Consider the following 13290-nt stretch of genomic DNA (forward strand, 5'->3'; position numbering starts at 1 on the left):
ACGTTCGTTTGCGCCTGATATCAACTCTCGATTTCCACTCCCTTCTTTCCCAGCCACCTCCTCTACGCTCATTGGTCCTACTTGCGTGCCTCATCGCCAACTGTATCCAAATTGACACGACACGATCGGTTACGTCCCACTGATACATTTTTTTTGTTTCGCGCTTTCTCCTTATTTGTTATGGTACTTAAAGACCTCGACCCTCGTTCAAGATGATCCACCGATCTCCTCTTCCGCATAACAAGGGCAAAGATCCTCAGAGGAAGGTTACTCCGCCCGGCCCCTCATACATGTCCAACGATCAGATCGGTGAGTGCATTGCTGGCCGAGACTTGACGATCTTCGTGCGTTTAGACGGTGTATTACCTAGAGCTTCATCAACGTTGCTTTTGCACTTGTCCTTGCTTTCTATACCTTGCTGATCAATTGGCCACAGCGAGCTATCTGAAAGACTTACGGACCAATCGACCAACACGTCCAGGTGGCTCTCGACCGTTACCCACCAGGGCAGACTCATCTTCCAAGCCTCGAGACGAGCTTCCGCCTCGAGCTACATCCGCAATGTCGATGTACGGGAACTCAAGAGCGCCTCCAGCAGCTGCGCCAGCTGAGATTGAACGACCCCGCGCCGCCAGTGCTCTTTCGAATCACCGACCAGTCTCATTCCGCAGCTCTTTCAGTAGCTCAACCGGGCGCCCATTAGTTCAAGAGCCGAGAGTTGTCCCCGTTCGACAGAATGTCTCGCCAACTCGGGCTTTCTCTCGGGTATCAACGGGTACTCCAACGCCGAGCTATCAGGAAAGTCCCGAACGGCGGAAGGAACGGGAGGAAGCGAGAGCTTTACGTGATGCATTGCAAGGAATGGGCATCGATGACGAGATACGTATTCATGAAGATGCACAGAACGAAGCGACGGAACTGGTGTGGATGCACCAAAACCCGGGTCTCCAGTTCAAGAACCCTTATGCGCCATACCGTAACCCAGACATGAAGAGCACACAAAAGGCCGAAGACCAGAAACAACCATACGAACCGCGAAGCCCGTTCCGAAAGTCGTGGCGTGACAGCCACCGTCTTTCGTTCAGAAATCAATCTACCAAAACCATTCCAGAGACCGACTCTACTGAACCAGGCGAGGGAAGTTCTCCTAAAAAAAGTGGAATCCCGAGGAAGAACCATAAGGTTGACTTTGCGCTGCCGGGAGATTCAGAGCAGACAGATAGTGGCGGTGGGCTGGGACTTGCGGGGGCAAGTAAAGACTCGTCTAAAGGCATATTCAGAAACCCGAAAGATCAGATTTACGAAGAGCCGCAAAATCCTGACCATCATGACGACAAACGCTCTGTCTTTTCAAGGTCGGATTCGTCGGCGCTCCGAACGAAGCCGCGCAATGCACTTCTTCAAGGGTCTCGACCTCTACCGAGCCGGTTCGGTAGCATTCCGTTTGCTGATAGACTGTCTCGCTTTGAGCTCCATAAGCACCCGCCTACTCAATCGAAGAACCCTGAGTACAAGGTTAACGCGCCGTCTCCGCCTATTGTTGACATATCGCAAGAGAATGCTGAGCCGATTCCGACCAAAGATGGAATCGAAATTCGCAGCGAAGATATTAGGGCAGCTACGAGCAAGAAGAGAACAGAGCGCAGTTCAAGACTGCCCATGCCGACTGCAGTCAGTGACCGTGTCGGTCGACCAATTGTCAGCTTCGATTCGACCTGGCAGCCAGCAGTAGCACAGAGCCCTCCGAAGAGGGAGATACCTGAAATCCAACTCCCCGAGTCTGCCCCGTCCCCCCCATCTATCGAAGTGTTTGAGCCGCCTTCTGTTCCAGTTATCAATCTACCGGATGAGAAGGAGCCAACCATAGCGGAGATGAGTCCTCCCAAGGACAAAAGAACCATCCCTCAGCCGCCAACTGAACCTAGGGATCGTCAACGGCCAGGATCCGGGCCCAGAAACATTATGCCATCTCAAGATCGCTGGATGTCCCATTATTCCCGTGCTGGCGTACCCACTGCTTCATGCGAAGCTTGCTCGCTTCCTATAGCCGGCAAGGTTGTCACTGCTGCCGGGACACGTTTTCATCCAGAGTGCTTTACCTGTCACCACTGCCACACCGCACTAGAATGTGTGGCGTTCTACCAGGAGCCGGATGCTAAGCGGAACGAACGACTGGCGGAATCTCCGGCAGACGAAGAAGCTCATTCTTTGAGGTTCTTCTGCCACCTCGACTTCCACGAGCTGTTCAGTCCAAGATGCAAAAGTTGCAAGACCCCTATAGAAGGAGAAGTGATTGTCGCCTGCGGAGCAGAATGGCATGTCGGTCACTTCTTCTGTGCTGAATGTGGTGATGTACGTACCCATACTTCCATTTGAGATCCCCTGCTAACCTCGCACAGCCTTTTAACTCACAGACTCCGTTTGTGGAGAAAGACGGCTATGCCTGGTGTCTAAACTGTCACTCTCGCAGAACGGCACCCACGTGCGCAGGTTGTAAAAAGCCTGTCCTCGATGACGTCGTGATCACCGCAGTAGGAGGCAAATGGCATGAAGATTGCTTTGTCTGCCATGAATGCGGCGATGGCTTCGGTCCAGAAGGTCGGTACTTCGTCAAGGAGGGTGAGCCTAAACGGACCGCGAAAGGCCGAATCATTGGAGGACCAGTCCAGCTGGCCGTGTGTGAGCGGTGCGAGGGCATTCGACTGAAGTCGTCACCTAGAGCTTGACATCACCGCGGTCAGCACCTAGGAAAATCTCAGTCCTCATGAGTGACGCAATTTCGGATCTCATTTATGCCCTGAATGGCCAATTCTTTTTCATCTGTTTTGACTTTCTCGATATGATTGCATATTTGCATGGCGAGCGATATTTTTATGATCTGATGACATTAGCGGGCTTTCTCCTCTTCTGCTTTGATAACGAATTCATGTTTGTGTTAGTAGATAAGCATGCATAGTCTATTTCAATATAAGCATAACTCTTAAAACGCATGTAAATGAGCCTGGGAACTCCAGTAAGAAGAACTCCTCACAGCATAAACCCAACTCAAACCCACTCGGGGTTTTCCTTCCTCCTAAACACAGCAACATACTTATTCCCCTTATTCCTCGCAACCTTCTTCCCCTCCTCCGTCGCATCCTTCATAACCCTCACACACTCATCCCTCTCAATCTCCTCCTCACACACCCGTTCAAACAACTCCGCCGACCCCTCCCTCATAACCTCTCCCTCCCCCTCTTGTTCCCCTTGCTTATCAAGCGGCGTCTCATACCCAAAGTGCCTCAGAATCCAATAATGATACTCCTCGACATCCGTAATCGTATAAAGCAGCCCGCCGGGCTTGAGGGAGAACGCATACTCGGCATTCAGCGTCTCGCTCACGATCCGCGCTTTATGTTTCCGCGCCTTGAAGTGTGGATCGGGGAAGCAGATGAAGATCTTGGAGAGTTGGCCCCGCGCGAAGAAATTGGGCAGGAATTTCATCGTGTTTGCGCGGATTGCGCTGATGTTTTGGTACCCGCCTGGGATTAGGGAGTCCGGGAAGACTTCGGAGTCGTCGATTGTGGGGTCGGGGGTGGAGGTTGTTGCAGGGGTTGAGGGAGTAGCGGCGGGTGCTGGGGAAGGTTCGGGGGCGGGCGTTGAGGGTGTAGAGGTCGAGGTTTGCTGGCGCTTTAGAGTCTGTTGGGCGCGGAGCGCTTTGATGCGGTTTGTGAGGTATTCGGTTACTTGGACGCGGATTTCCATTCCTTTGCCATTTCATTAGCCCCTTCCTCTTTACTCTTGATTGCTTGCACTGGGATAGGCTGTATACGTACCAACCATAAGCGTGTCGGGCAAAACGGGCGCAAGCCCAACGAGCAATCCACCAAAACCACAACCAATATCAACGACCTCCACATCCTTGAGCAGTTTCCTTGCTCCGGCGAGGTTCGTCTGCGTGGGATCTGGGTTCACGAAGGCCGGGAAGTGTGTGCTCCAGTCCATGTGTGCTGGGGAGAGGGGGCTGCGGACATCCTTTTAGTGAAACTCTTCCAAAACAACCCATTCCATCTCGCTACAAGCGAGAGGACTCCATGATGGGACAACGTACTATTGCAACAAATGATCCGAGAACGGATTCGCGTGGGCGCGCTGGCGGTAGTACTTCTTCTGCGGCAGTCTCAGGTCCGCTAGGGAAACATCGCCAGCCTCCGCAGACGTCGCAGCAGCGACTTTGTTGCGGTAGACCTCGCGCTTATGTTTCTTTGCGGCGGCGCCCATGGTGACTGTATTTTGAGGTTGGGGTATTGAGTCGAGGTTAGAGTTCGGGCGGAATTTTTTTCGCGGCGGGAGCGGACGTCACTTTGGCGGAGCGGAGCTGGCCCGATTCATTTCCCCGCATTGCAGACCTCCGTCCACCAACAACTCACTGAATCTCTCGCAGCTCGATTACGGTCTCTAAATATATTTTGAATATGGAAACGGCTCTAGGACAGCAACCGGCCCCCTTCCCATTCCCGGCGCGATACTCCTTCCCGCCCTTCTTCAGCATACAGCCAAACGACGCCACGCGCGGTGTCCAATTCAAAGAGTGGTCGTCGATAATCCAATCCTGGTGCCGACACCATCGGATCTACAAGCTCAACCTGGTGGAAGCTATTGAGTCACAGCTATTTCGAAATACGACGATAAAGAAGCAGTTGAGCTTGAACGATGCGCGAGCGGTGCTGGAGTGGATGAGCAAGCCGGAGGAGGAGCGGGGTGGTGGGCGGCGGGCGGAATTAGTTGATACGAACTCGAAAACTGCAGCGTGGATTTGGTGGGTTTGGTGGAGGAGGCCGGAGGAGTGGGCTGAGATTATTGGCGACTGGGTATGTCACCTGCCGTTCATCTTCGGGGTTCAGGGTTAATGATTTTGGGGATATAGATTGATCGTACGGGGCAGAAGAATGTTGTGCTTACGTTCTACGAGTTGCTCGAAGGGGAGGCCACTGTTTCACAAGGTAAGATGTTTGGCTCTGTTATACTTCCAAATAATGCTGACCTTGTAGAATGGCATGGGATGGACCCCGAGGTGATGATGAAATCGTTAAACGTTCTCGTCAAGCAAGGGAAAGCCCAGATCTTCGGTAATGAAGGACAAGAGGGAATAAAATTCTTTTAAAATTGCTCAAACAATCCTTCATTCAAATGCTGATGCCGCCAATGCACAAATCGCCCAACTATTATGCAAACTTTATGGGATATACGCCGTCCACAAACTCCAGACAAGACATGCAGGTATCATAAGTGAGATGTTAAACACCAAACCACTAACTTCACTCCTCCGACTGCTCCATCATCTCCTCGTCGAGCTCATAATCCTCGGCGCCACGCAGCTCCTGAGACATTGCCATGTCCAAGAGCCAGTCCACTCGCACAATACGAGGAGTCTTGCCAATATTGCTCACCAGCTGCCTGAATCGTGGCCACAACTTCTGGTGGTCGGGAGATGCACTACTGAGGAGGTAGACATCGCCGTTCTCGCCCTCATTCTCTCCGCGTGGTGCTTGTTGGGAAACTCGGCCTCGGAACAGGTTGCACTCTCCCCCATTAACGTTGACGATGGAATGGAAAGCATCATATCCTCCACGGATATCCTCGACACAATAGAAGTGGTAACCCTGAAGGAGTTTGTTTTTGTTCGCCTTGGCGTTGGCCTTGGCCTGTTCCAATGAGAACCCAAACTTCTTTTCCGCCTCCTTGTCGTCAAGGTGAAAATCGTTAGGGTCTAGAAGCTTGTTCTTCTTTAGGCACTGGTCGATAAACTCGATCTGAATAATCACGGGGCCATATGCGAGCGCATTGACAAATTTTGGAGTGCGCAGGACAGATGGTGCAGCGAGATGGGAGCATTTGCGTGCATCCTGAACGACCATGATCCCGAGTTCTCGGAGTTGACGCTAATGTTGGTTAGCTATTTGCTTTTACCTAGATCCGAAAAGTAACAAACCCTGTCGGCATCCTCTTTGTTGATCTTTCCCACCCAGCGTTGATAGCCGGTTATGAGCAGATGCATTGTGATAGGGGGCTTTGACTTCTTTTGCCGCTTAGTTTCCGCAACGTCCTCTTCCTCACTCTCGGTCTGAGCTTCCATTGACGCTCGTTTCTTGCTGTTGTTCAAAACCACTCGATCTTCGTCCGTCTTCTTCCGGCCACCGTAGATCACACCACCGACACGCTTCTTCTCCTTTTCGTACAGCGCGATGTCTGGTGCAATCTCGTGTAGTCTGGCTGTTGCTGCCTCCTTGGATTTGCGGCTGCTGGTAGAGGAAGGGGTGCCGTTTTCCTTGCCATCCGGAGCAAGGCGAAGATGAGAAGGTGTCTGAAGGTTCGTTTTCTTCGTTGACTTGCCCACTGGTGTAACGTTTGTTGTGTCGGACACGATATTCTCATCGATGTCCATGGAGGAGCTCAAGTCTTTCTTGGATGTAACATTTTGGTCTCTCTTCTGCATTGCCTTTCGGGGAGGTGCCGATGGCGTCTCTGACGCAAAGAACATACTTTCGAGAACAGAACGATCCAATCTGGTCTGGCCTACAACCTCGCCCAGGTTCGTTCGTCGGGGGAAATGGTGGTATCTGTTGTCGGAAATCGGAAGTATCCTCCATTGTGCGTAGCATTCTTCTAGCCAAAGGTGATTGACAACCTCCAAGCCCCATTCTCTAGCTGCAGCACACTTTTCACTGTTATCATGAGCAGTCACTAAGTGCGTGTTTTCCTGCCTCAGGGTCTTGGTGCACTCTGCACCCGTGGCTGTGATCAAGTGCTCCAAATATGACCGTGCTTCACCAACGTAGTTAGACAAGCTGATCTTGAACTTTTCGAAGCCGGGTATAGGCGTTTTTGGCACTGGATAGTGTAACAGGCGTCGAAAGGGAGATGTCCAAGTATCGTAGGTCATCAGATGATAAAGCCATGCTAGATTCCCGACATCCTTGTTCACCCTGGAAGCGACACGGTAGTTAAACCCGTCTCTGAAGCGGCAGATGAAGGTAGTTGCCTTGGAAACTTCACTGGTCATTTTGCCACCGTTTTCTTCAATTATCCCGGATATCGTGTCCCGAAGATGCGAGCCGATTTCCAAGTCCGATGAGAGCATGACAACTTTTCCTTGGAAGACACTCAACTTGGGTCTGGAAGGGGAAGCAAGTGGTGTGGGCAGCTTGGACGGCTCTGGGGTAGACGCCCCGATAATGTCGCGGCTCTCTGCAGATCGGATGGGAGCGTCTGGTGCTGAGCGAAGAATTTCAGGGTCAGGGAGCGTGTAAGGCCGTTCATCGATTCGCCGTCCAAGTTTCAAGCAGTCATCGAACCAGTGAGGAAGAACAATCTTGACATTGAGCTTTCGCTGCTTGATCTGCTTGGCTTTGTCCGAATCGATGGTTAGATCAACGAGGTGAGTACACAACCCAGTGACTCTAGGGTTATAGAGACCACCCTTCGCTAGAACCCCGCCGATGATGGCATCTTTATCACCTTCTGGAATATCACCGCATGTGACAACAACATCGTTCAAAAAGAGTCTGGGATCGGGACTGTATTGTCGGACGTTGTTGAGCTTTCTCTTTGCCAGCGATGCGTGCATCCACTGGGGTTTGACGACCGGAATCAAAGCGTCTTTCGCAGCGTCGAATTGAGGAAAGTCGATCGTCGTTGACATGATATGACTGAAACTCGCAAGGTCTGGGAAGTCGGCCGGCGGCTCGTAAACGACCGGTTCGCCGCCATGAGCTTCTAGAGTAGACGCGAGCTAATACAGAAAGACGTTAAAGTCTGTGAAGAAGATATGATGAGAGGGTACTCACCTGATGGGCGACATCTGGACTAAGGTCTTTGGAGCAAACAATGCAGACCTTCAACTGATCGAACAGCTGCAGGTTCTCGTCCTGGTGCTCCGCCATGGGAAAACACCTTTTATTGAGCTAACGAGAAGGAAGTTCAGGTCGTTGCAAAGGTTGGGCGATGGGATGGGATTAGATGTAAGTGAGCAACCCCGCAATCAAGAAGGGAGAGTTGTCTGCAGTGTCATGAGAAAAGTGGGTTGGATGTGTTCTTTCCCAATGCGATGCAACGCGCCAGAACGCGCCAGGCGACACCAGGTCACGTGCACGTCGTTCCTGCCTGCGACACCCTTCACGCATCATCGTCAGCCACTCCAAGGCTTGTTTTAGATTTTATTTCTAGATTATTTGTGAAGACAGCTTTTGGCCTCTGCGGAGCATACCAGGAAGGGTGTCACCTTGTCCACCCAGTCCCCGTCTGGCTCCTGATTAGGCAGTTGGAGAGCCTCGGCTCAGCAGGCCAGGCGCCCCTCGGCAACAGTCAACTCGGATGCTCCCGATACCCCAGGCCGGCGGGTCAGCCCCCATTCCTTCTTAACCCCGGGGGTTCCAGCCTAAAAAATAATCTCGATTCTACGGTATCTCTCATCGGAGCGCTGATTTAACCACCATGTCAACGTCCGGCCCTTTCCGCCTCGTCGAGCATACGGTTCCCGGTCAGCATATTCGGGAGTACCCTGGGGCTACTGCGAACGAACAGGAGGATGTTCTAAAACTGGTTGTGAAGCAATACACTCCCTTGGATAACCCCAACCCACAGCCTGGAGATGTCACTATCCTCGCGGCGCATGCGAACGGCTTCCCAAAGGTACTGCCGACCTGCTTTCTCAAAGTATATTTCGCATCTAACCATGTCTCGAATAGGAGCTTTATGAGCCTCTTTGGGAGGAACTATATGCTCGGTCGAAAGCGAATGGGTTCCGAATCCGAAGCATCTGGATGGCCGATGTTGCACACCAGGGAGAGAGTAGTGTGGTCAACGAGGACCTACTAGGAAATGACCGTAGGTGATAGCCCTGGCTTGTACGTTTGGGGTACCTATATCGTTACTGAGACTGCGCGCAAACAGCTAGTTGGTTCGACCACCCTCGCGACCTCCTCCACCTAGTCAATGTGAAGCGCAAGGAAATGCCGCGCCCCATTATCGGCGTCGGACATAGTATGGGCGGTGCGCACCTGTTCGTCCTCACTTCCATCTACTTGGAGCCTGCGCCGCTGATGACCTCCTTCTTAGTACTCAACTGGCGATTATGCACCCGCGCCTCCTCCACAGTCTGATACTACTCGATCCTGTCATTCAACGACAAACAACACAGCTAGATCCAGGCGACCTAGGCAAGCAGAAGCTCGTTATCGCCAAGACTACTCAGTCCTCTACATATAGACGCGATCGTTGGCCCTCCCGCCAGGCTGCTTTAGACTCATACAAGAAGAACCCGTTTTACCAGTCCTGGGACCCTCGCGTACTGGAACGCTGGGTCAAGTACGGCCTCCGGGACCTTCCTACATCCATCCACCCGCTCGACGAAGCCTCGAACAACAGCACCGACCGCCCCGTAACCCTACGAACAACGCTCCATCAAGAAGTCTTCACCTTTTCCAGACCGAACTATGACGGACCACCAGGATTTGCCGTTCCCGTGAATAAAGTAACACATCCAGATCTTGATCCCGACCGCTTGGGATCGTGGCCTTTCTACCGGCCAGAGCCGTTCAGGATATTCGCCCAGCTTCCTCATCTTCGCCCAAGCGTGCTTTACATCTTTGGTGAAACATCAGACATGTCCTCGCCAACAATGATAGCGGACAAACTATCGCATACAGGCACTGGTCTTGGCGGTAATGGTGGAGTCGTGGCCGGTCGTGTCCGAGACGTAGTTCTTAAGGGTAAAGGCCATCTCGTTGCCCAGGAAGCACCGGTACAGTGCGCCGAGGAAACTAGTAGGTGGCTTGGACAGGAACTTCAACGCTGGAGAGAGGAGGAGAGGCTGTTTCAGGATCAGTGGCGTCAAAAATCCAAGGTTGAGAAGGTTACAATTGATCAACGGTGGAAGGCGCACGTACCGGCTCCTGTGCGGCTCAAGAAGAACGATACAAAGTCGAAGCTATGAAGCTCTCTACGCCACCCATATATACATCATAGACTACAACCAACTTTTTTGCACATAGATAACGTCATGGGTATAGTTCTAGGGTAGACTCTTGGTCTTTCTATAGGACATCTACCAACCACAAGAGCCGAAACGTCTATCAATGAGCCAACCATGCAACCGAGTCACAATCATAAGAATGAAGAGTGAGGTATCCAATGCAAAACGCTCAAATGATATACTCCCCTGCTGCCTGTCGTAAAGATACGTCGCCCACTGGACTTTGTAAGTAATGCAGTCGGAGGATAGCCAATAGACACTGCAACTAGTGCATTACTGCAGCTTCTTAGCAGATCCATTTGTCGCGGTTGAGGTTCGCACAATCTCAGGAATGTTCCAGATACGCGGCCACCACAGGTGGTACTCCTCTTGCCGATCGTTCAGGCAATGGCGCAGCCAAATGCCCCAGACGATATAGAGGTACGCGCCGGTACCGGTCATGATGTGCCTAATCGGATATTAGCAGCAACCCAAGTATAACAGAGAAGTTAACATACCACCAGCCGTGCCCTTCCAGCAAGATCCCCCAAGGAAGGCCGATATCCCTCCGCCACCTTCGTACGGTACTGCAAAAGAAGTTGTCCAGATTCCAGATGGCAAACCCTCCCAAGAAAACGCTCAGTCCATACCCGACCATGGCCCACATTGTCTTGAGTGTCTTCAGGTCGCGCACATTCTCATAGTGCTGACGTTCCTGTGTGAGAACAGGGAGGCCCTTCCTCTGCCGCTCGAGCCTGTCCTCCTCCGTTGAGTGGCGCCATGACGGCCGCAGCTTCACTTCCATGGTGTACATGCTTCGGATGAGGACGATTGCTGTGAGGAGGGCGTAGGCGTTCTGGTGGAAAAGTGGGTCTTGCAGGTAGTGGTAGTATAGGGTTATGAAGATTGCTAGGGACGTGAGGAACGTGGCCAGGAAGATGCGGTAGGCTGTTGAGCGCGAGTAAGAGAAGGAGGCGTAGCACATTAGGCATGTGGTATAGATCATGGAAAGCTCGTCAACGAGCTGCATTGGGTCTAAAATTGGACCGGTGGTTAGTTCCGCAGTTACATCTCACGATATGCGGGGGAGATAGAGCAGGCTTACACTTGAGTGTCGCGTGAAAGAGAAAGCTCCCCGTTCCGACGATGATGTAGCCGATATATGCCACCTGGAATATTGTATCGTGCCCGTTGCGCCGACAGCTCTGGATACCCTTTACGCCTAGGGCCATGAACAATAGGTTTGTTAGGGTATTGACGATCTCGGCGGAGTAGATGGTGGCATAATAGTCCTGTAGGGCATGGCCATTAGTCCCGCATTGCCGCGATATCCTCAGAGTGTAGAGCTCACCTCCTCACACCAGTTCAGAGTCGAGGTAACAGGATCCCAATAGCCGCCGCCAGACGGCGGATACGGAATAGATGGAAGTAGAGGCATAGTAACGAAATGGCAGCCGCAGACTCCTAGGAAGCCGGAACCTGGCTGTGCCTCGCAATGAGCAATAGGATATCAGGTACGAGCGCGAGAGCGTCAACAAAGGTACAAAGCGATAGTGCAGAGGAAGTAACAGCCTTAGGAGGGTTTGGTTCGAATCAGCAGGAACCGATCTGGCGGCGCTCAGGGCCGGTGACGTAGTCAGGTCATGCTGGCTGTAGGCATCCCGATTGGCTGTGTGACAGACGCTCCGCAGCTTCCGGACAATCTTAGCAACTTAATATGTTGCTTATGTCGCGCACACTATGCGTACCTGTCACGGAGTGACCATATGCATCCGATCTCCATGAGCTATAATCCATCAGCACCACAGTGATCCCTGTCTGCGGGGAGAACGGCCGATACCGACATTACACCGACATTCGAGCCCTTATCAGCAGCCGGCCAATCAGCGCTCACTCCGCAACGCCGCAGATGGATGACTTCATCCAGGGCTGAAAAAACTACTTCTCTACACCGATATCGAAGACTTCACTCACTCCAACCCTTCACGTCCTCGATTTTGAATAGTATGCGGGCTGGTCCTCGCACCCTCTGACCGTGCACACCAACGGTCCTACCGGTACCCGATCAGACCTCATTCGTGCAACGCGAGATCGATCGAGCTCGATCTCGGACATCGGCGGCGATACCAGCATGGCAAACAATGCCAGTCCCAGTGCGAGTGCTACATACGCCTCTCCACCGGTGAAGACAGTATCGAAATGTACTTCCATGCCCCAATTCAAAGTGACCTAAACGCCTCGCTAACAGCTCGCCCATCCCAGCCTCCAAAACAACCTTCCACTTCGGAGCCGGCCTCCTCTCAGGTCTCACATCCTCCATCCTCCTGCAACCCGCGGACCTCCTCAAAACCCGCGTCCAGCAATCCGCCCACCCCTCCTCCCTCCTCTCAACCGTGAAAACAATCCTCTCCTCGCCAAATCCAGTCCGGAACCTATGGCGCGGAACCCTCCCCTCCGCCCTCCGCACGGGCTTCGGCTCCGCGCTGTACTTTACATCCCTTAACGCGTTACGAACGAGCCTTGCCTCGACGGCTCTCAATCCCACTTCACATAAAAACGGCGCAGGGAACGGGGGTGCGTCATCATCTGCCCTTCCCAAACTCTCGCACACCGCGAACCTCACCACCGGAGCCGCGGCGCGGGTCGCCGCGGGCTTCGTCATGATGCCCGTTACTGTGCTGAAAGTCCGGTATGAGTCGGACTACTACGCCTACCGCAGCTTGTATTCTGCGGGCCGGGATATTGTGCGCACGGAGGGCGTGCGCGGTCTCTTCTCGGGCTTCGGCGCCACAGCGGCCCGGGACGCACCCTATGCAGGCCTCTACGTGCTCTTCTACGAGCAGCTGAAGCGGAACTTGGCATCAACCACATCCGACACCTCGTCCTCGTCATCGTCTATAAACTTTGTCTCGGGCGGTCTGGCCGCTGGCCTTGCTACGGCCATCACGAACCCGTTTGATGCGGTCAAGACGCGGCTGCAGCTTATGCCGGCGAAGTACGGGAACATGATGCGTGCGCTGCGGTTGATGATCAGGGAAGACGGAGCACGCAGTTTGTTCGGTGGTTTAGGGCTCAGGATTGGACGCAAGGCGCTGAGCTCGGCGCTTGCGTGGACGGTATATGAGGAGTTGATTCTGAGGGCTGAGACGAGGTGGGCGAAAGACGAGGCGGAGGCTAGACTGTAAGAGTACGGAATATACGCGACGGCACGGAACGCAACGCTATGGTGTAATGTACGGACGATGTACTACTATTGTACTATATGTGGGATCTGCGACGCGATGGTTTGGATCAAGAAT

General features: G+C 52.8%; 7 protein-coding genes across 7 annotated transcripts; 4 read left to right on the plus strand and 3 right to left on the minus strand.

Moving 5' to 3' along the window:
• Window positions 1-8: 8 nt before the first annotated feature.
• Window positions 9-2886, plus strand: BDW74DRAFT_1309 (LIM domain protein). The gene is made up of 3 exons (XM_073722281.1): window positions 9-309; window positions 437-2352; window positions 2400-2886. The coding sequence occupies exons 1-3, from the start codon at window positions 213-215 to the stop codon at window positions 2724-2726; spliced, it is 2340 nt and encodes a 779-aa protein (XP_073589393.1). The 5' UTR covers window positions 9-212; the 3' UTR covers window positions 2727-2886.
• On the minus strand, window positions 2886-4267 carry trm8 (tRNA (guanine46-N7)-methyltransferase). Its single transcript, XM_073722291.1, has 3 exons — window positions 4091-4267; window positions 3816-4003; window positions 2886-3746 (listed from the first exon to the last, which is right to left on the minus strand). The coding sequence occupies exons 1-3, from the start codon at window positions 4258-4260 to the stop codon at window positions 3046-3048; spliced, it is 1059 nt and encodes a 352-aa protein (XP_073589394.1). The 5' UTR covers window positions 4261-4267; the 3' UTR covers window positions 2886-3045.
• A 187-nt stretch (window positions 4268-4454) lies between these two features.
• Window positions 4455-5143, plus strand: BDW74DRAFT_172145 (ESCRT-II subunit protein VPS25; the record flags this gene model as incomplete). Its single annotated transcript, XM_073727452.1, has 3 exons — window positions 4455-4850; window positions 4907-4982; window positions 5031-5143. 3 exons carry the CDS (start codon window positions 4455-4457, stop codon window positions 5141-5143), a joined length of 585 nt encoding a protein of 194 aa, XP_073589395.1.
• On the minus strand, window positions 4729-7881 carry BDW74DRAFT_141588 (uncharacterized protein). Its single transcript, XM_073722579.1, has 5 exons — window positions 7829-7881; window positions 5973-7773; window positions 5031-5922; window positions 4907-4982; window positions 4729-4850 (listed from the first exon to the last, which is right to left on the minus strand). The coding sequence occupies exons 2-3, from the start codon at window positions 7679-7681 to the stop codon at window positions 5298-5300; spliced, it is 2334 nt and encodes a 777-aa protein (XP_073589396.1). The 5' UTR covers window positions 7682-7773; window positions 7829-7881; the 3' UTR covers window positions 4729-4850; window positions 4907-4982; window positions 5031-5297.
• A 332-nt stretch (window positions 7882-8213) lies between these two features.
• BDW74DRAFT_1327 (putative toxin biosynthesis protein) lies at window positions 8214-10217 on the plus strand. Its single transcript, XM_073722319.1, has 4 exons — window positions 8214-8670; window positions 8727-8865; window positions 8932-9040; window positions 9097-10217. Exons 1-4 carry the CDS (start codon window positions 8473-8475, stop codon window positions 9971-9973), a joined length of 1323 nt encoding a protein of 440 aa, XP_073589397.1. The 5' UTR covers window positions 8214-8472; the 3' UTR covers window positions 9974-10217.
• Window positions 10218-10285: 68 nt separating this feature from the next.
• Window positions 10286-11560, minus strand: BDW74DRAFT_184465 (ceramidase; the record flags this gene model as incomplete). Its single annotated transcript, XM_073730822.1, has 4 exons — window positions 11343-11560; window positions 11097-11283; window positions 10510-11026; window positions 10286-10460 (listed from the first exon to the last, which is right to left on the minus strand). Exons 1-4 carry the CDS (start codon window positions 11427-11429, stop codon window positions 10286-10288), a joined length of 966 nt encoding a protein of 321 aa, XP_073589398.1. The 5' UTR covers window positions 11430-11560.
• A 189-nt stretch (window positions 11561-11749) lies between these two features.
• BDW74DRAFT_141592 (putative mitochondrial carrier protein) lies at window positions 11750-13290 on the plus strand. The gene is made up of 2 exons (XM_073722580.1): window positions 11750-12192; window positions 12254-13290. The coding sequence occupies exons 1-2, from the start codon at window positions 12123-12125 to the stop codon at window positions 13174-13176; spliced, it is 993 nt and encodes a 330-aa protein (XP_073589399.1). The 5' UTR covers window positions 11750-12122; the 3' UTR covers window positions 13177-13290.

This window comes from Aspergillus multicolor (assembly GCF_047715735.1).
Source record: "Aspergillus multicolor strain CBS 133.54 unplaced genomic scaffold BDW74scaffold_1, whole genome shotgun sequence".
Taxonomy (NCBI): Eukaryota; Fungi; Ascomycota; class Eurotiomycetes; order Eurotiales; family Aspergillaceae; genus Aspergillus; species Aspergillus multicolor.

What these genes read in the sequence shown, in the direction of transcription:
- BDW74DRAFT_1309 (XM_073722281.1), top strand. Translation starts at nt 213, where the DNA reads ATGATCCACCGATCTCCTCTTCCGCATAACAAGGGCAAAGATCCTCAG. An exon ending in CATGTCCAACGATCAGATCG is followed by an intron (nt 310 to 436) that starts GTGAGTGCATTG and finishes AATTGGCCACAG; the next exon opens with CGAGCTATCTGAAAGACTTA. An exon ending in TCTGTGCTGAATGTGGTGAT is followed by an intron (nt 2,353 to 2,399) that starts GTACGTACCCAT and finishes AACCTCGCACAG; the next exon opens with CCTTTTAACTCACAGACTCC.
- trm8 (XM_073722291.1), bottom strand. Translation starts at nt 4,260, where the DNA reads ATGGGCGCCGCCGCAAAGAAACATAAGCGCGAGGTCTACCGCAACAAA. An exon ending in TCGGATCATTTGTTGCAATA is followed by an intron (nt 4,004 to 4,090) that starts GTACGTTGTCCC and finishes GGATGTCCGCAG; the next exon opens with CCCCCTCTCCCCAGCACACA. An exon ending in GCCCGACACGCTTATGGTTG is followed by an intron (nt 3,747 to 3,815) that starts GTACGTATACAG and finishes GAAATGGCAAAG; the next exon opens with GAATGGAAATCCGCGTCCAA.
- BDW74DRAFT_141588 (XM_073722579.1), bottom strand. Translation starts at nt 7,681, where the DNA reads ATGTCAACGACGATCGACTTTCCTCAATTCGACGCTGCGAAAGACGCT. An exon ending in AACAAAGAGGATGCCGACAG is followed by an intron (nt 5,923 to 5,972) that starts GGTTTGTTACTT and finishes TAACCAACATTA; the next exon opens with GCGTCAACTCCGAGAACTCG.
- BDW74DRAFT_1327 (XM_073722319.1), top strand. Translation starts at nt 8,473, where the DNA reads ATGTCAACGTCCGGCCCTTTCCGCCTCGTCGAGCATACGGTTCCCGGT. An exon ending in ATGCGAACGGCTTCCCAAAG is followed by an intron (nt 8,671 to 8,726) that starts GTACTGCCGACC and finishes TGTCTCGAATAG; the next exon opens with GAGCTTTATGAGCCTCTTTG. An exon ending in AGTATGGGCGGTGCGCACCT is followed by an intron (nt 9,041 to 9,096) that starts GTTCGTCCTCAC and finishes CCTCCTTCTTAG; the next exon opens with TACTCAACTGGCGATTATGC.
- BDW74DRAFT_141592 (XM_073722580.1), top strand. Translation starts at nt 12,123, where the DNA reads ATGGCAAACAATGCCAGTCCCAGTGCGAGTGCTACATACGCCTCTCCA. An exon ending in GGTGAAGACAGTATCGAAAT is followed by an intron (nt 12,193 to 12,253) that starts GTACTTCCATGC and finishes CGCCCATCCCAG; the next exon opens with CCTCCAAAACAACCTTCCAC.